Consider the following 25,513-nt stretch of genomic DNA (forward strand, 5'->3'; position numbering starts at 1 on the left):
TTTTACACCTGAATATATGTGTCCTGCTTGCAGTTTAAACATCTTCGTTGTTTATAATAGAAGCAATCTAGTTTTGTCACTTCATGCCGCTTACATGTTGACCCATTGTCACACATAATGCATGCCTACATAACTATAATTGACTAATTGTGAGAAGGATTTCAGTTGTCTTTTCATGTTTTATGGTGTAAAATGTAAAAAGTATGTCATTTTGCACGTTCAATCCTAAAAATAATCCTCAGAAGCAGCAGCTCATTCAGTAATTAGACAGTCTTATTAAGTGGCCCAGTCTGATTAACTGCTGTGAGGAGGGAAAGATTAATTTCTTGGTTTGAACCTTCATTCCCTCCTTTTGGAAGGTTTAATGAAATGGACTGTATTCTCTAAGGTTACTTGCCCTTCTCTTGACATTGTACACAATGCCACATTTAATATAATTCATACGGTGCGTCTGCAGCTCTGAGAGATTACGGAAAGTAGTAAGACAAGCTGAATCAAGGTCACGCACAAGTCTCATCTTCATGCCTCTGGACCTCTTATAATCTCTAGGCCCACTGTTGGGAACAGGAAGTATACAATTTCAGGATTTCCATAGCAACAGTCAGCCTTTGGTCTTTGGGCAACTAACTTGCTTTTCTTTTCCGTGGCTACTAACTTTTTCATGGTTTCACTGTGAACTCTTTTGTTTGCCAATAGACACGGTCAGAGTACATAACTGCAACTGAATAAAAGCCTTGTTAGTAACCATTTATATACCATTTAAATTCAAAATTGTAAAATATTATATATATATACATGTGTATATATATATATATATATATATATATATATATATATATATATATATATATATACAGGTCCTTCTCAAAAAATTAGCATATTGTGATAAAAGTTCATTATTTTCCATAATGTAATGATAAAAATGTAACTTTCATATATTTAGATTCATTGCACACCAACTGAAATATTTCAGGTCTTTTATTGTTTTAATACTGATGATTTTGGCATACAGCTCATGAAAACCCAAAATTCCTATCTCAAAAAATTAGCATATCATGAAAAGGTTCTCTAAACAAGCTATTAACCTAATCATCTGAATCAACGAATTAACTCTAAACACCTGCAAAAGATTCCTGAGGCTTTTAAAAACTCCCAGCCTGGTTCATTACTCAAAACCGCAATCATGGGTAAGACTGCCGACCTGACTGCTGTCCAGAAGGCCATCATTGACAACCTCAAGCGAGAGGGTAAGACACAGAAAGAAATTTCTGAATGAATAGGCTGTTCCCAGAGTGGTGTATCAAGGCACCTCAGTGGGAAGTCTGTGGGAAGGAAAAAGTGTGGCAAAAAACGCTGCACAACGAGAAGAGGTGACCGGACCCTGAGGAAGATTGTGGAGAAGGACCGATTCCAGACCTTGGGGGACCTGTGGAAGCAGTGGACTGAGTCTGGAGTAGAAACATCCAGAGCCACCGTGCACAGGCGTGTGCAGGAAATGGGCTACAGAGAAGCAGCACTGGACTGTTGCTCAGTGGTCCAAAGTACTTTTTTCGGATGAAAGCAAATTTTGCATGTCATTCGGAAATCAAGGTGCCAGAGTCTGGAGGAAGACTGGGGAGAAGGAAATGCCAAAATGCCTGAAGTCCAGTGTCAAGTACCCACAGTCAGTGATGGTCTGGGGTGCCATGTCATCTGCTGGTGTTGGTCCACTGTGTTTTTTCAAGGGCAGGGTCAATGCAGCTAGCTATCAGGAGATTTTGGAGCACTTCATGCTACCATCTGCTGAAAAGCTTTATGGAGATGAAGATTTCGTTTTTCAGCACGACCTGGCACCTGCTCACAGTGCCAAAACCACTGGTAAATGGTTTACTGACCATGGTATTACTGTGCTCAATTGGCCTGCCAACTCTCCTGACCTGAACCCCATAGAGAATCTGTGGGATATTGTGAAGAGAAAGTTGAGAGACGCAAGACCCAACACTCTGGATGAGCTTAAGGCCGCTATCGAAGCATCCTGGGCCTCCATAACACCTCAGCAGTGCCACAGGCTGATTGCCTCCATGCCACGCCGCATTGAAGCAGTCATTTCTGCAAAAGGATTCCCGACCAAGTATTGAGTGCATAACTGAACATAATTATTTGAAGGTTGACTTTTTTTGTATTAAAAACACTTTTCTTTTATTGGTCGGATGAAATATGCTAAATTTTTAAGATAGGAATTTTGGGTTTTCATGAGCTGTATGCCAAAATCATCAGTATTAAAACAATTAAAGACCTGAAATATTTCAGTTGGTGTGCAATTAATCTAAAATATATGAAAGTTAAATTTTTAACATTACATTATGGAAAATAATGAACTTTTATCACAATATGCTAATTTTTTGAGAAGGACCTGTATATATATATATATATATATATATATATATATATATATATATATATATATATATTAATATATTTTATTTCAGTTCATTTAATTATTTATTGTTTAAATCTTAACTCAACTTCCATCCATCAATCTAAAGGATATTTCATGTGTTTCCACAGCTGAGTTTCTGTCTAGCTTGGACCAGTATGAGATCGCCATCCCAGTGCGTGTGGGGCCACATGGGGAAACGCTATTCCAAGAGGAGATCTCTCACAGGAATGGCCGACACCGGCGTAGCACAGAAACGCAGAGCGTTCCAGAGCCACAGCTGTACTATCAACTCTCCACATCGAGCACTGACCTTTTGCTCAACCTCACGCTGCAGGGAGGACTGCTCTCGCGACAGTTCCGTGTGGAATACTGGAAGAGGGGGCGCTTGGCTTGGAGTCACCCATACCTGCCCAGTTGCCACTATGTGGGTCACCTGCAGCACCAGCCTCACTCTAGCTCTGTGGCTCTTAGCAACTGTAATGGCCTGGTGAGCGTCTCTGGAATTGTGAAGCAAACGGTGATGTGTTTCAAATGATGTGCTCATTACTATGCACTTAACCTAGGCATACACTGTCTATAACATCAAACGCAGAAGTCCACAAAATGGGATACACTTATAGCCTTAAAGGAATATTCCAGGTTCAATAAAAGTAGGCTTAATCAATGGCATTTATGGCATAATATTGATGAATACAGCAGAAATGTGAAGTTTATAATTTTATTAAAGTACTTAAATTGAGTCTTAATCAAAGTTTTATATGATTTGAACTGTAAAGCTGTTTTTAATCATTATATTACTGTGTAATATACATTATATTGCTGATTTTTCAGTAGCTGGTACTGCAGTATTCAATATCACATGATCCTTCAAATTCATCTAATACGCTGATTTGGTATTCAAGTAACATTTCTTATTATTATCATTATCTTATTATTATCAATTTTTGGATACCCTGATACTTTTTTTTCAGAAGTACACCGTTTATTTATTTTAAAATAATTGTAACATAGCATTACAATTGTCTTTACTGTAACTTTTGATCAGAGTAATGCATCCTTGCTGAATAAAGTAATTTCTTCATTAACTTCCGTTGTAAGTATCTCATGGTAACCCAGGTTTTCGCTTGTTTTAAAGAAACGGAGGAACAAGTGGAAATAAATTTTTTGGTTAAATAAAACCCAGAATATTCCTTTAAATGGTTTTAGTACTTTGTTAGACATTTCCATCACATAAGGTTCAGATGATATCCATAATGCTGTATGCTAAAGCAGTGATGTATTATACAAAGTGATCTCTTTCTTTCTATACTCGAGTGAGTTGTCATGGCTCCCCTGTAGATTAGAAATGGGCAGATGTTGCTAAAGTCTGTCTCTCCCAGCTGGTGTAAAGCTCAGCTCTAAAAGCAGGTGTTATGGAGCCTAATGATAGCCTAATGATTAGTTACAAGCAGCATGCTGTGGCTTGCTCATTACTTGCCCGAGCTGGTAATACACCTGCGTAAACATTAAAAAGTCAAGACCAATGCTTGTTTATCCAGACCCTTTGAGTATACTGTTAAATCGAAAATCCTGGATACAGTATTGGGCGATGCAACTACCTGGCATCACAGGTGCTTATTCAATGACTGCTCGATAATTCACCATTTTTACACAAGTAAATACAATGGAGGATTAAGCTTGCTCATGAAGGCGGTAAGAAACTTCCAGGTTAATTATTGGTGATCGGAGTAGCATGACTAAATTTATCAGGGAATGCTCAGTGTCCACAAGAGCATCACTAAGCACATTACAGGATTATGGGGACTTGAAAAGTGTGACAGAGAGATAAAGAGAGGAAGAAATAAAACATGCTAAGATCCTTAGGCCAGCCTTCATGAGTTCCCATTTCATCCAGGATGAAATCCCAGCACAAGCTCATTATTTAAGAGGGGAGACTAATGATGGGATGATTTGATGTTGTCAGGGAGTTCATTGTATCTAGTATGTAAAATCTGATTGCCCAGGGAGGCCAACCGTTTAGTTTTTTTCACGTGCAAGCAAAAGCATGTCATATATTTCAATGCCAGACCATTCATGCTAATCTGAATCTATGGTTTCTTGTTTTGTTTTTTCAGCAAGGGGTCATTGTGGCTGGAGGTGAGGAGTACCTTATCGAACCCTTGGTTTCTGTTAAAAACTTCACCAGTGAGGATGGCAGAGAAGGGCACCCCCATGTGGTGTACAAACGGTCATCTCTAAGATACCAAAACATGGACCAGTCCTGTGGAGTAATTGGTAAGAACTAAAAAGACCATGAGGATGTTTTTTTAAACCTTTTAAGCATCAACTCACAAGATAAAATTGTGTGCGCCCACCCATTTCATGATGATGATGATGCATTTTATTTATAATGCACTTTTCTCCAACCCAAAGCGCTACACAGTAGAGTAAACATAATATAAGAAAATTAAACAATAAATTAAAAACAGAAAAATCAGACAAAAAAAAAACTAAATAAGATACACTTCAAAGACAATAAGCATTTTTAAAAAGATGGGTCTTTAGAGACCTCTTAAAGCAGTCCAGAGTTGTAGAATTTTTTATCGCAAATGGAAGTTTATTCCACAACCGTGGAGCGGTAACCGTAAAGGAGCGACCACCCATCGACTTTAATTTGAATGTGGGCTGCTGTAGAGCATAAGAGTCAGATGAGCGGAGAGAACGATTTGGAATGTAAGGAACAACTAGATCACAAAGGTATTCCGGTGCTATCCCATGAATGGCTTTATATGTTAAAATCAAGATTTTAAAATCGATACGTGCCGTTACTGGAAGCCAATGGAGTTCATAAAGAACAGGGGAAATATGCTGCTGAACAGTTGTGTGTGTTAGTACACACAGCTGATTTTGAAACCAATTTGATATGGGCATCAAAAGACAAATGTGAATCAAAAATAACACCTAAATTTCACACCTGTGATGCAGGGGCCAGTAAATCAGAATCAGTGATCAGATTTTGACAGTTAAACTTGTGCAAGGCTGCCGGCATACCAACAAGTAGAAATTCTGTTTTTGATTCATTAAGTTTAAGATAATTGGCATGCATCCATAACTTAATTTCTTCCATACATGCGCTCAGAGCTGTGATTGCAAGATTAGGATCAGGGAGAGTGTTAACATAGATCTGCGTGTCATCAGCATAACAATGAAACCTCAGACCGTATTTTCTGATAATGTCACCAAGTGGGAGCATATAAATGCTGAACAAAGTCGGCCCAAGCACTGACCCCTGCGGGAAACCCTGCTGAACTAATGTGGCCTCAGATTTATGTTTCCCCATGCAAACATACTGAAAACGGTCTGCTAAATAGGACTCAAACCATTTGAACACAACACCAGAGATGCCTAACAAAACACGCAACCTGTTAAGAAGGATAATATGACATATAGTGTCAAAAGCTGCACTAATGTCTAGCAGGACTAGAATGCAGCAAGCACCAGTGTCAGCAGAAACAAGTAGGTCGTTGGTGACCCTTACAAGTGCAGTCTCAGTGCTGTGTCCAGATCTGAAACCAGACTGAAATGGTTCCAATAAGTTGTTATTGGACAGATATTGCCGTAACTGACCAACAACAACTCGTTCAAGAACCTTTGCCACAAAGGGCAGGTTCGCAATAGGCCTGTAGTTAGCTAAATTTTGAACATCACAGCCCGTTTTTTTTAGAACAGGTGTGATAGCGGCCACCTTAAGGGCCGGAGGAACCTGGCCAGTGGCTAAGGAGTTGTTAATAATTACAGTGATGGAAGGGCAGAGATGTGATAAACACTTTTTTAGAACCTCAGTAGGCAAGGGGTCAAGAAAGCACGTGGTTGAACTCATAGTCATGATCAATTTAAAAACATTGTCTACATTGACAGTAGTAAGGTTCGAAAGGGCAGTAGAAGGTAGTTTTTTTGAGTAAGACTCACTAGTCAGCAAAGGAGAGTCAAAAGAGATGGAGCTATAGATACTCTGAACTTTCTCTGTAAAATATTTGTTAAAATTATTACACATCTCATCAGAAGGGCAGACACTTTTCTTTTGAGATTTGAGAAGGCTATCAATTGTCTTAAATAACGACCTAGGATTAGCAGCACCTTTATTGATAACATGAGAGTAATATGCCTCTCTGCTAGTCTTCAAAGCAAGATGATACTGCAGCTGGTGTTGTTCAAACATTAATTTGTGAACGGTGAGGCCTGATTTTTTATACAACCGCTCAATCTTCCTTCCTTCAGCTTTAAGTGCACGCAGATCATTTGTGTACCAGGGAGACGACTTGGAAAAAGATACAACTCGTTCTTTCACTGGTGCAACAACATTAAGAATTGAGGAAAGTGCAGAGTTGTAACAGTCAATAGAGCCAATCACAGGAAGCTCCGCAACAAGGTTAGAAATCCTTTCAGGGTCAATATTCTTAATATTTCTAAAGGATATGACACGCTGTTTAGAAGACTGCAGGGAGGCAGAGATGGTCAATTCACTTGTCAGTAATTTATGATCACTAAAGTTAACTTCATCCTTTGAAAGCTGATCTATACCAACACCCACAGAACATAATAGGTCCAATGTATGTCCCGATTTATGAGTTGAAAAGTCAACATGTTGAATGAAGTTAAAACACTCTAACACATGCAGGAAGGCCGCTGCAGAGGAACAGTTTGGATTGTCAACGTGAATATTCAGGTCCCCTATTAGCAGCATGTCTGGACAAATAGGACTTAGCAGAGTCAATAATTCTGCAAGTTCAGAAAAGAACCTCGCATCAGCCTTAGGTGGGCGATAGATTAAAACAACTAGTACTGGTGAAGTGCAGTTAACTTTGATAGTCAAACATTCAAAAGATGACACAGCAGGTATTGTTACTTCTGCAATAGACAAATCAGATCTGTATAGAATAGCAAGACCAACACCTTTACCAGTGAGTTTAGGTCTGTCAATGTAGGTGAATCCAGGTGGTTTGGCTAAATTAAGATTGTAAAAGTCATTTGGTTGCTGCCATGTCTCACAGAGACAGAGAAAATCAAGTTTTCTATCCAATATTATATCGTGAAGCAGTGCGGCTTTCTTGTTCATTGAACGCACATTTAATTGAGCGAGTCTAATTTTAGACCTCGCGTTCTTTACGCGATTCTGCAACGTTTTCTGAGGAAAATGTAAGTTAGATGAACAGATGCCACGAGAGTTAAGAAGACTTGAACGCCTAAATGAGGAGTGAAGTACATATATTCCAGCAGGTGAAGGATAGAGACATCGGCGGGAGCCACGATGCAAATATCTTGGCCGATGCAAAAGTTTGATTGATCGCAAAGTTTTAATAATACAGGCGCTGGGAGGCAGATGATGATCCAATGAAAAAAGCTCTGAATGTGAGTACCTTATGTTGGAGTTCCACAATCTTGATTCCAGTGTTCCACAGGATCCAGTTATAGCATAGACCATCAGTGAAAAGAATGTAGTAAAGGAAACAGCATGCTTATATCCAATGGAATCCTGATAAAATTGTGAAGATCGCAACACTCTGAGTCGCGGGAGTTGTTCGGCAATTAGAATGCAGAGGCCGCAGGAGCAACAGACCGTTGGTGAATCCACACACGCAGACATACACCGACTTCAGATTAGAGATGACACAGTTTCCAGCCTCGTTCAGGTGCCGCACCCGGCACTCGCCACTCGAAACAAGAAGAACGCCGAGGAATCACCTCAGAAGCGATCAGCAATCCAAGCTCAACAGGAACCTCACATTCAAATGTTGAGATGAGAGGTAGGCCTAATAGGCTATTAAATCATTTAAAAAGTTGGTAGCAAAATAAAACAAATTTTAAAATAACAAATAACTAAAACATATGGGTTGAGAAGCGGCATCCAGCTGAGCCAGCGTCCTCTCACCATGAGATCTTTCATCTTTCATGGGGTCTTTCATTATGTATGGTATCCCGTTTTAATCGTTACATTAAATTCACATAAAAAATGGAAGTAGCAATTAGGGGTGCACGATATATATCGGGCGATGATTAATGCCCATCTCGTCAGTAAAGCCGGTTCTCTAATCAGCGGTAAATTCCATCAGGTGTGTGATTTCACATAGAGCAGCTGTTACTACACGGAGCCGTTGTAAAATGACAAGCTGCGCAAATCCAAGCTGATAATGAACATGGATTTGCACAGCTTGTCAGTTAACAACGGCTCCGTGTAGTAACAGCTGCTCTTTTGTGAAATCACGCACCTGATGGAATTTACCACTGATTAGAGAACCGGCTTTACTGACGAGATGGGCATTAATGATCGGTCAGTATTAGACTTGTGCTGGTATTTGGTAATGCGATATATCACGGTAATTAATATGCACAATAATGTTATCGTGGGCACTTCTAAATACCGTGAATAATTATATATTACCAATTATTCTGAATTTGGAATGCATTTTAAGAATACTATTCCAATCAACTGGTCAAAATGTACAACACAGCTGTATGCTGCTTGAAAGACTCTGTTTGCTCTGATGTAAACAAGCACGCATGAGAAGCACATGGAGGAACATGTGAGAGACGTGCTGAATGAAAGCACATTCACTCTCTGACAGCAGATGGCGCTAAACTGCAGAAAATGCAGTCCTTACCCTTGAAACACCGCAAATAAACCAGCTGCCCTACTTTCTAAAACATATTTAATCATTTTAAATAACCAATCAGATTTGTGTATTTGCTATGATGTTCATCACAGTGCCAAATACTTAAGTATTTAATCTTAATAGGCTATTTTAATCTGGACTACAACATGACATAGAAATTGTTTGAAACTGTTTAGATTTTTTTTATTGGTAATTTACATTTTACATTAGGGCTTAATTTTTAACATTAATTCATTAGTTAACATAAACTGCCAATGAAAAATTCTTCTGAACATTCAGTTATCTTAGGTATTCCAATATTTAATAACACGTTGATAAAATCTAAAGTTGCACCTGTATTATTTAATGAGCTAACATGAACTAAAACCTATTTTTATTAAAAGATTAATAACTTTTGTAGCAAATGTAGCTATTGCTCATTGTGAATGTTAATGGTTAATTAATGAGATCTTATTGTAAAGTGATACCTATGGGTCTTTATAGTTCTTTTGCACTTTAATTGGTGCAAAACTTTTAACTTTATATATTTTTCTGTATTGCTTTATTGTATTTAAATGTTGTTATTTTTGTTATAAGAAAAACTGTTTTTTTTAACCTGTTATACTGTATTATGAGCACTTTATTTTTTAACTAAATTTTAATACCGTGATAATACCGTTTGCCGTGATAAAAGCATGAGCAATTAATTGCAACAGGAAAATTTGATTCCGGCATATCCCTAGTCAATATATCGTGTACCCCTAGTAGCAATGGATATTTTCACTCATATTGACATACAGCTGAGTGAAACTTGGAATTTGGTTCTGTCCATCAGTGGAGGTAGATTTTAATGGCGAGCTTGTACTGTAGTTGATTGTAAGAAAGGGCTGGGGTTTAAGCACACTTAATGATTGGAGAAGTCGCTGTTTCATCTGAAGCTCAAGGAATTCATGTAGAAAAAAATGTGAATTTACATTTCATGCTGACTCTCTAACTAGATCTAACTTATTTGGGACATTGCCAAACTATTTCCATCCCAAGATTTTAATAAAAACTGTAGCTACAGAGTTCTGCTCATTGTGGATGTTTTTTCTTTAGATGAGAAGCCTGGTAAGAGCTATGGATGGTGGCAGAGAACAATAAAGCCCTCACCCAACCAGATGGGACGGGGCCAGTTACCACTGAAGCGTTCTGTCAGCCAAGAACGCTACGTTGAAACCCTGGTGGTGGCCGACAAGATGATGGTCAGCTATCACGGCCGTCACGATATCGAGCAGTACATTCTGGCTGTCATGAATATTGTAAGCTTCAACTCTCCTTGTTGCTTAAAGGAATAGCTCACACAAAAATGAAAATCTTGTCACTTCTAATGTCTTTTGGAAACTTATATCACTTTCTTTACACATAGAGTTATTTATAGCAGAATGTCCAAGCTGCCCTTTTTTTATACAATGAATGTGAAAGATTCAAGAAAATTTTCACAACATTTTAGATTTTTATCTGTTCTTTAAAGCTATCATATGCATTCAGCATGTAAGTTAAATTATGTTTTTGGTGCTTATTTGGGATTTGACTGCCCCTGGTTTCCAGTTGCTGTCTTTTTTATGGAAGAAAGCTGGACATTGTGCTCGAGAGCCTAAAAGACCTAAAAAACTCAAAGACCTAAAATGAACAGTCTGCAATGTCCCACAGACTAAGTGAAACTTTAGAGGATGTTTGACCCATCCAGGTCATTTGTATTGTCTCAGAGAATAATGATTTAATAAAAACCAAGTAACTGTCTTCTGTCACCCTGAAGATCCATATTTCTCTCTCCAATTTATTATCCCCATGGGCGATTTGTGGCATTGTTACAAATAGTTTCACACCTGTGGAATGTGTTTAATGAAGGGATTACCTCACCTCGCGGCCCCAGCGCAGCAGTTAGCACTGGTTTTATAGTAGACTGTAAACTGTCCATCTTTACAGTAAACAGCAGGATTAGAAAGGTCTAAAAACAGACAACTGGCTCATTTTTAAGACTGGTTTTTTCTTGTTTCCCTGGAGGTCAGGTTGCCAAACTGTTCCAGGATTCTAGCCTGGGGAATGCAGTGAACATCGTTGTGACGAGGCTTATTCTACTGATGGAAGACCAGGTACTATTACTGAAGTACATTAGCCTAGGGGTCTGTAACATATATTACATTTATATTACATTTGCCTGATCACAGTATTTGTGCACTTTAAATTCCAATCACACATTACATTCAAATAGGGACATTTTAAGTAAACATAGAAATACGATAGCATGTTTCTGTTTCTTGTGCAGCAGTGGGTTATGTGAGATATAAACACTTCTGGTGTGCATGCATCATTTGTGAAAATTATAAACAATGGTTTAACATGCATTGTGAATTCAGCACTCTGGCTAAACTTTATTTTAAAGTGTTGGTTGATTATGATTTAACTTTTTTAATTTTAGTGTTTAATGTTGCTGTTAGATCATAAACAACGTCTGCATAGTTACAACGCTCAAAGTTCAATGCAAAGGGATATATTTTCTTCAAAGATATTGCTGTTTAAGGACTACAAAAAAGGCTTGTAGGGACTACAACAAGCTTCTTCGTGGGTTTGTGATATCACTAACCCGATGTTTACATAAACTCTGCCTCTGGAAACATGCAACTACCCGTAATGGTAGTAATAATCACAACACACTGGGCCAGCTAACCAATAAGAGCCCATTGTGGAGGGGCTTCATGGAATCAGGAACTCAACAGACTGTTTTGACAAGAATGGAAACAGCGGTGTAGAATAAAGGTAAAATATGTGAAAATAATGTGTTTTTTTAAACCGATGCATAAGCACTTGTTACACTGCACCCCATAAACAAAATTTATGCAGGATTTAGGATAGAAATACACAATTGTTAAAAAGTTTGGTGTCAGTATGTTTTTTTTATTATTATTATTCAGCAAGATGTGTTAAATTGAACAAAAATGACAGTAAAGACTTTTAGATTGTTAGACAAGAGTTCTAATTTAAATACAGTTCTTTTGAACTTTCTATTCATCAAAGAAACCTTAAATGTATCACAAGTTCTAAAAAAATATTAAGCTGCACAACATTAAGTAGTTTTATACTTATATGTAGTTTTATAGGAAGTTTATTTCCTATAAAACTGCATATTAAAATATATTTCACAAATTTAGTCATTCTTGCAATTCTAGCCCTGTGCAATATTTAAAAACTTTGTAAAATCCTGAATGAAACGTACACTTTATTGTATAATTCCAAGAACATGTGCATGAACATAAGCTTACTAGCAACATAAGCAATATTTATTGCAATTATTTATACACAAATTATTCATTAGACAAAATCTCATGATTGTGACAGCCAAACACATACATATATAAGCTTATTTCACCTGTCAAAGAATTCCTTTTTTGTGTATTTAAAGGCAAAATTGTCCTAGTCTGAGGCAGTTGAGACAGTCTGCAAAAGTCTGGACTGTTTACTACCTGCTTCCGCTGGTTGTGTCCAGAGAACCTGCCTTATTGTTGATTGTGACCTCTCATTTTGCCACACTCATGAATATACATGGCCTTTAAAAAATGTGTCAAAAAATGTGTAGCAAAATCTAAGGGGAAGCCAAACTGTATTGCTTCTGTTTTTGCTGCCTGCATTTAATGCAATCAATCTGACTCTGTCATGCATTCAGACTTCCGCCGCTGTCCTGAGCGGTGCATGACGACACCACATGAGCGAGTTGGCTCGCTCCATGGGATCTCTGGAATATGCTGACCTCAAACAGGCTCCTACAGACGACACAGGGCAGGGAAAGGACAGGAGTGGGGTTTTGCGGTGTATTTAGTGACACATTAATGATCCCAAATCGCAGACAGCTAAAAATAAATCCTCTGTAATTTTTTTCCGTATAATGTCATTTGACAAATGATGGGAGACCGGTCATTAGGAGCAGTTTTAGCCATGTTGAGATAACTACCGCATGGTATGCTGAGGTTTCGTGGAACCAAACATGGTTCGTTTCCAGATGAGAACACCCCGTCGACCCCTGAGGTAGAGGAAACATGGAAAATTAGGATTCTGAGCACTGGATTGTGGGATGATCAGTGTTGGGTATAGTTACTTTGGAAAGTAGTTAGTTAGGTTACAACGTTACCATCAATTAAAAGTAATCAGTTATGATACAGCGTTACCTATTCATAAAAGTAACGCGTTAGAGTACTCATGCGTTACCAAAAATTAAAAGCCGTTTGCAGCGGCTCACACATGACAGACACAGCCCCCGGCCCCTTTAAATGCACCTAGAAGTCGTGACTCCCGACAATGAATAACGTCAGTCATCTGACTAAATTAACACTGCAGGATAACAATAACAGGAAAGACAGTCAGCAATAAGCTATTCCACATGGCGTTTTATTTATTTATTATCACAGAACATATTATTAAACAAAATTCGCGCCTACCCAGCCCAGGTAGCCTAGGCTACTGTATATTATGAGCACCACAAGATAACTCCTGATTTTTCTTTAACTTTAAATAATGCAGTTATCAAAGTACAAGTATGCTTACTTGTAAACACTTACTTACTTGCAGATTTAAATCCATTTAGAAATGATGAACAACCAGCCAGCCAACGATCTAACAGAAATTAACAGCTGCCTGTCAAACAAAAATGATAACAAACCGAATTAAATCCTTCACTGCCACACAGGCAAATGACAAATCGCTTAATAGCCGAACTAATTATTATTAAAGTATCACTCACAGTCACAAGCCTAAATTCGCTTTAACACAGTCCATAAACCAAACGCTGTCCTCTCTGCCATCTTGTCGGGAGTTCGGAAAAAAAAACACACACACACACAGGGTCAGGCGCAGGGCACAGACGTATCACAGCCATTGACTTTACGATCACAGAGGTGGGTAGTAACGAGTTACATTTACTTCGTTACATTTACTTGAGTAATTTTTTGGGGTAACGAATACTTTTCGGAGTATATTTAAAGATGGGTACTTTATACTCTTACTTGAGTAAATTTTTGGGGAAAAATCTGTACTTTTACTTCGTTACTTTGGGCGACGCTCCTCTCGTTACTTCATCTTAATGCAATAAATGTTAGGTGCTTCAGTTTATTCCAAACGCGCCGTCTACTTTTCTCTGGGCAATGAGCGATTGCCCTTTCGCGAATGATTCATTCTTTTGAGTCAATTCTGTTCAAAGGCTTGATCAAACCAATTGGCAAACGAGTGAATTGGTTCATGAATCAGTTTGAATGATTCGTTCAGTTCCCTGCCGCACGCACTGAGCGTCTGAAGTGGTTCACTCGGAGTTGTAATGTTTAAGAACAGAAAGAGCGTTGAAAACGTGGCTGGAACTGCACTGAATTGAAATCTGCAAAGGCTATTATTTGCTAGCGATGGAGATCCTTATTAGATGAACACCGCGTGTGCTGTCTACTGTTTAACAGGTAATAACTTGGGCTACATTCGATTACAGTACACGATACCACTGTGACATTAGTTTGTTGTACGTATGTGGCTTATAACAGAGGGGAGTCAAGTTGAATGCAGCTTCCAAACGACAAAAATAGCCGATTAAGATTTTATTAATTTTAATACAATCACACCGGCGTGAGTACGTTCAGCAAGTCATATAATCAGCTGCTAAATTCAGATCTGTGATCGCTGGCTGGCGCTGAGCCAGAGATAGATGCGTTTATACAGCGCTGCGCATTATAACCAATCACACATGATTCTTTTGAGCTTATTAAAGCATTGGCCAATCAGAGGTGTTCCTATGAGTCATCGCTAAAATGCCGGTGCTTCCTTCACTCGCTCACTGACTGAATACCTCTTTCTGGCGAATTCTCTCGTCAGAAACAACAAAGTGCAGATGTGTGTACGAATCTATAATTAAGATATTGATTTCACAGTGTTAACAGTTTCAGTGATTTTAATGGGAGTTTCTGAGAGTGATTGAAATCTAGACTGTCTGTGAAAATTATCTTTAATAATGTAAATGTTATTTGCTCTCTTTCTGAACAATGAAAGGTTAGTAGCAATATTTATATCACATTAACTTTCAATGTTAAATTCACATTTAATATAAAGTCAGTCATATTAAAAATATGTTATGGTATGACACCTATATCTGTTACTTAAGTAAACAGACAGGGTTTTATAATAAATTACATAAATTGGAGTAAAGGCTGATGAAATATATACATTTATACATGCACACATACATTACATACATTTTATCTATATATCTAAATAAAAATAGGCTCAGTATATATGACCCAAAGTAACTAGTAACTAACTACTTGAGTAGATTTTTTATCCGATACTCTTTTACTCTTACTCAAGTAACTATTCAAGACTAGTACTTTTACTTTTACTTGAGTAAATATTTCTAGAAGTACTTTTACTTTTACTTGAGTACAGTTTTTGGGTACTCTACCCACCTCTGGGCACAGTAGACCTAGCCTACTGTCTGACAAAAAGCAGGCTGCAGTCGGGATTTTCCTTTCCTTAGAATAACGGATTACTTTTTAAAAAAAATAACGAAGTTACTGATTACTTACGCACGAAACTAACGCGTTAAGTTACACATTTCAGGAAAAAAGTAATTAGAGTACTCTAAAACGCGTTACCCACAACACTGGGGATGATACTATTATTGTCACGTGTGTGTTCCTGTTTTCCCTATGAGATCGTTCCTATTGCTGTCCTTATTGTTTCCAGTGTGTTCCAGGTGTGTCTCGTCATTATCCTAGTTTCCCCTGTGTATTTAAGTTTACGTCTGTGAAGTCTGTCTTTGTCTAGAATTGAATGCCACCCCGTCCTAAGTGTGAGTTTCTGTCAAATAAAATACTGTTTCTTGTTAATCCTCTTTGTCTCTGCATTCCTTCATCTATTTGTTTCCACCACAGTAGGCGGACCATTACAATTATAGACTATGCCAGTGTGTGCATTAGCTTATGAATCTGTGGCCATCTTGGGTCATGGGAGCCATGAATAGTGGTAGGGAAGAACTGTCTGTCTTTTTGTACATTCTAGCAGTGTCTGTAATACCATACAAGCCCTCATCAACTAAAATCATTAATAAAGGAGAGAAATGGCTCAGAGATGTGAATGTTTAAAACTAAAAAGCTATAAGATAAGTTAGTGTTACGGGCTGCTGGTGTGTGAATGAAGGCGCTCGAGGAAGAAGATATATAAAGGGTACTTTTAATGATCACGGGAGAATAAGGGCACATCCAACATAATACATAAACTTAACTCAAGATACAACACATAAACGTAATCATGGACAAGGAGGAACTCAAAAGACTGGGTATTTAAGCACAAGGGGAGAAATCAGGTGAATGGAGACAGGTGGGAATTAATCAATTTAACCAAACAAGAACAGGAAAATGACCAAATAAGAAAACAGAGTCAACATTAGGAATCAAGTCAATGAGTGTAACAGTTAGACTTGTGGGTAACTTGCATCTAAAATAATGCATCTCTATGGACTCCTTCTCAAAGAGCCCAAAATATTCTACTGCAAATATCTGTTGTTTTAAAGCAAACTTTCATTTTCAAAGATGAAAAATAAATAAATTCTGATGTCTCAACTTTTTTCTTGAAAACAATGAAAATGCTGCCTAAAATTTTATATATTAGAATTTATATATATAAAATTCTGTTATATAATCACATTGGGGTTGCACTTTATTTTACAGTACGTGTACTTACATGCACTTATAGTGTACTTGCAGTGTATTTATCTAAGAAAGTTCTGGTAATACAAGGTAACTTCATGGGGTAGGGTTAGGTTTAGGGGTAGGTTCAGGGTTAGTACCTAGTTATTACATAGTTATTGTAATTACTATAACATGGGGAACAGGACTGTAAAATAAAGTGGTACCCACATTGGACTGCAGGTACTCAGACTCAGGATGCCTGAATCACAACGCATATGTCGGCAAGCTGCCTAAAAGGCTATCTGTACAGACTGCCACATTTACTTTCATATGAAAAACGTCCCCCTGGTGAAAATGGATCTCTTTAGGAATCCACATGATTGGAATTTTGCATGTCTTGAGAGGAGAAATTCTAATGCAAATTTCACATAAAAGTGAAGTGACATTCAGCCAAGTATGGTGACCCATACTCAGAATTTGTGCTCTGCATTTAACCCATCCGAAATGCACACACACAGAGCAGTGAACACACACACACACACTGTGAGCACACACCCAGAGCAGTGGGCAGCCATTTATGCTGCGGCGCCCGGGGAGCAGTTGGGGGTTCAATGCCTTGCTCAAGGGCACCTAAGTCGTGGTATTGAAGGTGGAGAGAGAACTGTACATGCACTCCCCCCACCCAGAATTCCTGCCGGCCCGGGACTCGAACTCACAACCTTTCGATTGGGAGTCCGACTCTCTAACCATTAGGCCACGACTTCCCCATCATGTTCATGTTTGTTGAACGTCTAATACTAAATGTGCTGCATTTACTGTTATAAAGCTGCTTGATTCATGTATTGATACACAACATATGGACCGTCTTTCCTTGCAATTTTTTTTGTAGACAGTTTGGCTAATTTAATTTCACCTTAAGGTGTAGACACTATATATGTGAGCCATATGATTACTGTACCAATGGCAAATGGAAGTGTTCTGTGAAAACTTTTTGAAAACAATCATTACTTATGCAGTTTTGTTTTGCACAGAATTGAAATATTTCAGCTTGAAAGAACCAGCATATTGTCAGCTGTTAAATAGAAGTCCTGTATCAGCCTAGTTGGGAAACATATAGTAGTTGGGAGCATGTATATACATTTATCTAATCAAATTATACACAAAGAGTATGATGTATATGCAATAAATCTGATCCATGTTTATCTGATCCAAATGTTTCCTTTCCTCTCTTGCCAGCCCACACTAGAGGTAAACCATCATGCAGGGAAGTCTTTAGACAGTTTCTGCAAGTGGCAAAAGTCCATCCTCCACCGGAACGGACATGGGAATGCCATCCCTGACAATGGAATCGCTCACCATGATACAGCAGTCCTCATCACCAGGTCAGCATATTTCAGTATATGCTTTTGAAAACTTTTTCAACACACACACACTAACATCTGTCTAATATTTCGTAGCACTCTCTTGGTTCTACAAGGCAACAGGTCATAATTTTAAAATGGCTGTAATGTACTTGAAGTGTGTGCTTGGAAGAACAAGCGATTTATGGTAAATCATGCTATTGCTTTAATCTACACAGTGAGGAGTTAGGTTGAATTTCTGTGCCTCGGAGTTGAGTGAGAGAGATAACGTGAAGTATGAGAGAGAAATAGAGAGTGAGAGTGAAAGACAGAAAGAGAAATTGTGGGAAGTGTTAAGACTTTTTATATTGGAGGCTTGTATCAGAGGGTATGTCTGCTGAATGCATCAAGCATTTCCTTACATTGTCTTCCCTCTCTTATCATGACAGTGTCCAGTCTGTGACCTGTCTCACAGTTCTAGTATTTGTGTGTATGTGCAGTTTATTCATCCAAAAAAACAAACAAAAAAATAAACATCATAAATATTTCTCTGGTGTGTTTTCAGGTATGATATTTGCATCTACAAGAACAAACCATGTGGAACACTTGGTAAGACATCCATCTATCCATTTAACCAATCCATTCAGTTGTCCAATCCATCCACCCTATCATTTCATCCATTCTACCAATCTATCCAATCTGTCCGTCCTACCAATCAATCCATTAATTCTACAAATCCATCCATTCTACCAGTCTATCCAATCCATCTATCCATCCATCTTACCAATCCATTAAAACATCCATAATTAATTGCCTTATCTGTCTGCATATATTAAGTATTTGCTTTTCATTGATGAAGTCTCATTTTTTCTCTGTTCATAACAAAGCTAATCGAAGGTTTATTGGTACTGTATTCAATTCTAGAGACTAATTAATTAATTAACTAATCAGCTGTACTGTGGTAGGATTTGCATATATGTATATTTGCATATCAACCTTATTTTTCATTGTGGAAGTAAGCTATTTCCTGTGAATGTGTGGAACTTCCAATCGATTAGCCTCTACAGGTAAACAACTATAAGAATAAACAGTACAGGAAATTGTAAAACAATTTGTGCAATAAAATATGTTTGTAATCGGTTTAAAAATATGATAATATGATAACAAACACAAGTTTTCAATTTCAATCAATATAAAATGTACTCTTTTTGTAGAGATTAAATAACTGAAAGCGGATGACAGAGTAAGCCAAGTTAAAAAGACCTGGGCCACTCTTTTACTTAAAAAATAAGGTGGATAGTATTGTGGCATATATGTCTATGTGTGTGTCCATGTCACTGTGCTCTTGTGCACACCTGTCCGTATCAGGATTGGCACCTGTTGGCGGTATGTGTGAGCCAGAGAGAAGCTGTAGCATCAATGAAGACATTGGTCTGGCCACTGCTTTCACCATTGCACACGAGATAGGACACACGTGAGTCTATTCCAATTCCTCAACCAGCTCTCCAGGTGTGTGTTCACAGTATGTGTGTGTGTACACTTGGATGGGATAAATGCAGAGCACAAATTCTGAGTATGGGAAACCATACTTGGCTACACGTCACTTTCACTTTAATCTGAATTTATGGGCACGCCTTGTTGATATCACACTTTAGAATACTTCCCTGAAAGGCAGTTGTGTTGTAATTTCTGTTGATTTGGTAGTTGAAAAGCATTTTTTCCCCCATCATGGTACAGATCTGAGCGCTGTTTGTGATGGGTCATTCAGCACATTGTTGCTTTGGCTATGCTCATGGGCCTCTGGGCTGTTTTCATAGGTGGTGAAGTCATTAGTGGTCTGGTCCTCATGGTTCATCCAGGTACCTTTGAACTGATGGCCACAGTGGCGGTTTCTCCATTAGGGCGATTGGGCGACGCACCACCAAAGGAAAGGGAGGAATTTTTTTCTTTTACATTCAACCACAGTGTTATGCTAGCTTTCACTATTCTAGACTGTTTTTGCTGCTTCTAAATAGTCAATTCAGCGTCGAGTTGCGTTCTGTGTAGTACCGCCCCTTTTTGGGCGATTTCTGTCAAACTGTGAATCGCCCAGAGTGCTCTCATAGACTTCCATTCAAAGATCTTTTTTTCGAACTGCAGCAGTGTTGCCAGATTCGAAATGTCCAAGTATCGTACCAGAAGTTCAAAATTATCGTATTTGGAAGAAAATTATCGTACATGAGTCAAAAGAGTTATTTATCTATTCTAAACCAACAACATTTTGACTCGACATGCAAATTACCACAATAGATAACTAGGCGTATGGTTGGACGGAAGCAGTGCAACAAAATACTATATTTTCAGTGACTGTCTGCTTCGCGGCGCATATTAAAACATGTTAAAGTTATTTTTAACACTTGCTCTGTTGCGTCCAGTGTAGGCGCAATTTAGCTGTAGTGGCGTGGTGCAGTTAACTCCACATCTGAGCAGTGTTGCCAGATTGGATGGACGATTTCCAGCCCAAAAGCTCACAAAAACCCGCCCACTCCAACAAAAAACCGCCCAAAACTTTAACTAACAAAATAATGTGATACAACATGTCAGTCAAAGGTGTTAAGAGCCATTTTAACTCCTTAAAACTAAATAATAACATTAGATAAATTTCCCATGGATCAAATGGTGGCAAATACATTAAAGACAATTACCGAATATGATTAAAATAGGTTATGCAAGCAGTCACCGTCAAAACATTTGATTGATTTACAATTGATTTACCGATACCCTCGAAAAAACATATGCATCATTTTCAATGTCAACAGTCAGAATTTAAATGTATAAGTGTCCAATATAAGTGATAGGAAAAAGCAACGTAATTAGGTATTTCACACTTGTTTATGCACACATATAACAGTCAAAACTGTGTTGTCATTCATTGGTAAATACTGTATGAAAATTAACAACAACAATAATCGCCATCCGAATCCATGAGTTTATCACTGAGGTGGTATGTAAATTTATTTTCACAACGGTCCACATGAGAAACAATACCGCCCTAATAGGGGCTTTAATCTTTTGTGAAGTTCATATTGTAGAACATTACATTTGCACAGTCAAAACTAAGAAGATATACCAATCTGTACTGTTTAAAAGATAAAAGACAAGATCGTTTAGATATAGATTAGATATAAATAGATAATGTTATAAATTAAATAATTTAACTGTGCACTATTTTAGGAGTTGCAGTAATATTAGAGAGTTGCAGAATATTGGTGTCATCTTTCCCTCAACAGGTGTAATTCACGTTTTGAGTGTTAAAACACTCTCCCACTCTTTACCATGTAACATATATTTAGGCATTATGATCACTCATACAGTTCATACATTTAAAATTAGATCCGTTATTGCTCATGAATCATCACGTGTGTCTGTAGATCACTAGTGATTGGCTAAAAGTACGGCCGCAACGTCCACATCAGCATCAGCACCTCTGCACTGCAGTTTATAACAACGTGATGACTGTTCGGATGCAGTATATGCACACTTGAGCTTGTTTGTTAGCCAATTAGCCTATACAACTTATATTTTAGAAAACCGCCAAACTGACCCCAGACCAGCCCAAATTTTGTCCACCCGCCCAAGACAATTTTTACCCGCACAATCAAATTCAAAACCGAAGCCGCCCAATCTGGCAACACTGCATCTGAGCCGCTGTCGTTGGAAGACTGCGTGTTGCCAGATGTTGAAGGGGTTCTTGCTGTCATGGACCGCAACTAGTGCTCGTTGGCTTTAAAGCAGGGCAACCTCCGAGGTGCACACGAACGCATTTAGAGTGTCTGTAATGAGCCGATTTCGCGTATGAGTAAAGAAGCCCTATGACTGCAACTACCTTCAATTAAATCTTCATTAAAATCTGAAATTATCGTACATTACAGGATTATTTTCATTATTGATCGTACGGAGGTAAAATTATCGTACAAATACGATAATTATCATACGTCTGGCAACACTGAACTGCAGCCACTGCAATGCAATCTCAATGAGTTCCGGGAGGGCTCGCCCTAACGTGCTTTCGTCATCGTGCGTAACCTTAACTTGTGCAACTACTGGTGGGAACAGTGACATCCAATAATATTTAAAAACTATTTTTAATTTTAACAACAAGGATAAAATTAAAAACTACTTTCATATCTTTATCAAATGTGAAAAAAAACAGAGAGACGGGGACAGCTATGCAAATTCAGGTTTTAGCTGAACTTGATCAACATCACTGCGAACGTTACCTCAGCGCTGATTAATTCTATCGTGTCACTGAAAGAAATACCATTCAGTCGTTGTAGCAATAAGGATAAATTGGCAATTAAAGAATTAGGACAACCAAGACCAAAATTAAACATCAAACAAGTATCTACAAAGGGCGGGAAGTCGTATAAACAAGTATTTTCGAAGAAGTGGTATGAGCAGAGAAAAAGGCTAATAGGCTGCGAAGTAGCTGACGCTTTATTCTGCTAATTTACAGCTGCATTTTGTTACATCGTGAGAGCATGACGGACATTGCATGGACAACTAACGTTACAGGTGTCACCGAGCTGCATCATCTCTCGGAGAAGGTGAAAAAACACGAAAGAGCAAAGATGCATATGGATAGTAGGGAGCAGTGTAATATAAGTGAGTAATTTAAGTAAGCAGTGTAATGTAAGTGAGGAATGTGATATAAATGAGCAGTAATATAAGCGAGTTGTGTAAACAGTGATTTATGTGACTTCAATTATTTCTTATTAAACTGAAATCGAAGTAAAAAGTTTTTTTTGGAAAACCACGTCCTGGCGTCAGTCTTCATTTGCTGCTGCTGTTAACATGCATATAAAAACATAAGGAGAGCAAGAGATTGATTCCTAATGTCAGTTTATTTTTAATTAATACTATAGTAGTTCAGTTCCCTTTACATCTTTAACTAGCTGTTAATTTATCAATTGAATGGGTGAACTATCCTCATTAATCGAGCAAACATGTGCCCCCCCTGAGAGAACTGGCAGGAGCCGCCACTGGATGGCCATATGACGCTGCACACTGGGGTTGTCTAGACAAGGGGGCATGGGGGCATATGTTTAACTGTGTATAGGATTGCATAGGTTTGTGAGAGATGCTGATTGGTTTGGGTATGTATGTTCGCATTCTGTAAGCAGGACCATAGGATTCCATTTTATAATTCCATAAAATCATTAATATCTCTCTTTCAGGTTTGGGATGAATCATGATGGTGTTGGCAATGCATGTGGGGTGCGCAGTCAGGAGACTGCTAAACTCATGGCTGCCCACATCACCATGAAGACTAACCCCTTCGTCTGGTCTGCCTGCAGCCGCGATTACATCACCAGCTTCCTCGAGTGCGTCTGCTGCATCAGTCTGAGAATCTGTATTTTCATTGACCATAAAATTTCTTTTCATTTTTTAAATTTCTTTTTCATCTTTCATTGTTTATTTTCATATACTACAGTAAAGACTTTTGTTGTTACAAAAAAATCTATTTCAAATATGTGTGGTTTTATTTTGATAAACATTAATATTTAACTGTTAATATTTAACTAATTATTATTTATTATTACTGTTAATATTTTACTAATTATTATTTTATGATTTAACTAATAATAATAATGTTTCTTGAGCACCAAATCATCATATTAGAATTGATTCTGAAGGATCGTGTCACACTGAAGACTGGAGTAATGGCTGCTGAAAATTCATCTTTGCTATCACAGGAATAAATAAAACTTTGAACTATATTAAAATATTATCAAATTAGTCTGTGGCACTTTTGCGTACATTTCTTACTATGTGATTAAAACCATTAAGGCCGTTTCACAACACACTGATCCAAAAAAAAGAAAAAAATGTTGGAATTTAGTGTTTGTTGGCATCAGGGCAGCATACACTTCCATCACTTCTCACACACCCGTTATGTTTTCTTTCTGATTGTTTCTTAGCTCTGGCATGGGTTCCTGTCTGAACAATGTTCCCCCCAAGCAGGATTTTGTTTACCCCACCACAGCCCCTGGCCAAGCCTATGATGCAGATGAGCAGTGCCGCTTTCAGTATGGAGTGAAGTCTCGTCAGTGTAAATACGGGGTACTTGCATCATTCAGTGTAATCGACAACAGTTCTTCAACCAAGAAAGAAAATTCCATCATCACCATCATCTATTAAAAATGCAGATGAGCATGATTTTTGACAATGGTACCATGACAATACCATGTTTATTTCTGATCTATCTTTCAAAAAGTTTGGGGTCAATAAGATTCAGTTTTCTACTCATCAAAGAATCCTGCAAAATGTATCAGTTTTATTTTAATGACATTTTTCAAAAACGTTTAAAAAAAAAAAACTCCAAACTTTTGATTGGTAGTGTACACCATCATACAAGAACAGCATTGTGTTATAGACATTAGAACATAGATATTAGATGTTTATACAATATTATACAATACAATATTTTGTCATAAGATAACTTTTTGCTTGAACATTTTCTTGTTTTGGTGAACTATTCAAAACATGTTTAAAAAAATTATATATATATATATATATATATATATATATATATATATATATAAATCTGTAAAGTTATATTTTTGTATATTTCCTCTTTTTAAAATATCTCATTTAGAAGTATATAACCGTTCTACAGTAAGACATCTATGCTCAAGTAGAGTCTTTGCACAGGTGAATTATGGGTTATGGTCCTATCCAGGTTGCGTTTATCCCCACTGTAAATCATTTAGCGCACTCTTTATCTCTGTCTCTGTCTCTCTGTAAATCTTCACCAGATGGTTGTTCTACCTTTTGCTGGCTGTAATAATTCCATCTCTTTGCTCCCCTCAAGACTTCAGACACTGGAATTCTGCCACCTTTGTCCAAAACCATAAGTTGGTCAAAAGTTTGCTTCTCTTTGGTTTACGGCTCTATTTTCTGCCAGTCAAGCTTGAACCTTACACCTCCACAGACCCACAATGGAGCTCAGAGCTCAGTCTGTATAGTGTGCTATGTCTGCTCTCGTTGAGACAAGCTTTAGGTATCGACTGCTTTATTGGATACCTGTGCAGGAGAAGTTATTAGGTAGGTCTGAAGTGTAATGTGTTCTTTACATTGTGGGGACATCTGATCTACATCTCAAACAAAAAGAGTACCATTGTATAGCTACAACATGCTTAAAATGCTCAGAACACCTTAGCATCCACATCAGAAGACGTTGTTTGGTGAAGAAATGTACAATTTCTGCTCATTCCATTCATTTCTTTAGTCTCATGAGTGTTTCTTAAGGTCTGTTTTTTCCTAGGGTGACCATACGTGCTATTTTTACGGGACATGTCCTGGACAGGATTTCTATATTGACTAAAATATCCAAGTTTTGGCTGTAGGCGCTGTACAGACTGATTGGTGTATGACATCAGAGAGCAG

At 37.9% G+C, this 25,513-nt stretch overlaps 1 protein-coding gene across 1 annotated transcript in view; it reads left to right on the forward strand.

The window, feature by feature from the left end:
* The window catches only part of LOC132114685 (A disintegrin and metalloproteinase with thrombospondin motifs 10-like), a 70,036-nt gene that overhangs the window by 13,212 nt on the left and 31,311 nt on the right, over positions 1-25,513 (forward strand). The window contains exons 3-11 of the mRNA XM_059522946.1: positions 2,548-2,906; positions 4,534-4,693; positions 10,147-10,349; positions 11,100-11,183; positions 17,982-18,127; positions 18,651-18,694; positions 19,454-19,559; positions 23,302-23,448; positions 24,046-24,187. Of these exons, the coding sequence (XP_059378929.1) occupies positions 2,548-2,906; positions 4,534-4,693; positions 10,147-10,349; positions 11,100-11,183; positions 17,982-18,127; positions 18,651-18,694; positions 19,454-19,559; positions 23,302-23,448; positions 24,046-24,187 (1,391 nt within the window). The remainder of the gene's footprint in view (positions 1-2,547; positions 2,907-4,533; positions 4,694-10,146; positions 10,350-11,099; positions 11,184-17,981; positions 18,128-18,650; positions 18,695-19,453; positions 19,560-23,301; positions 23,449-24,045; positions 24,188-25,513) is intronic.

This window comes from Carassius carassius, chromosome 34, assembly GCF_963082965.1.
Source record: "Carassius carassius chromosome 34, fCarCar2.1, whole genome shotgun sequence".
Lineage (NCBI taxonomy): Eukaryota > Metazoa > Chordata > Actinopteri > Cypriniformes > Cyprinidae > Carassius > Carassius carassius.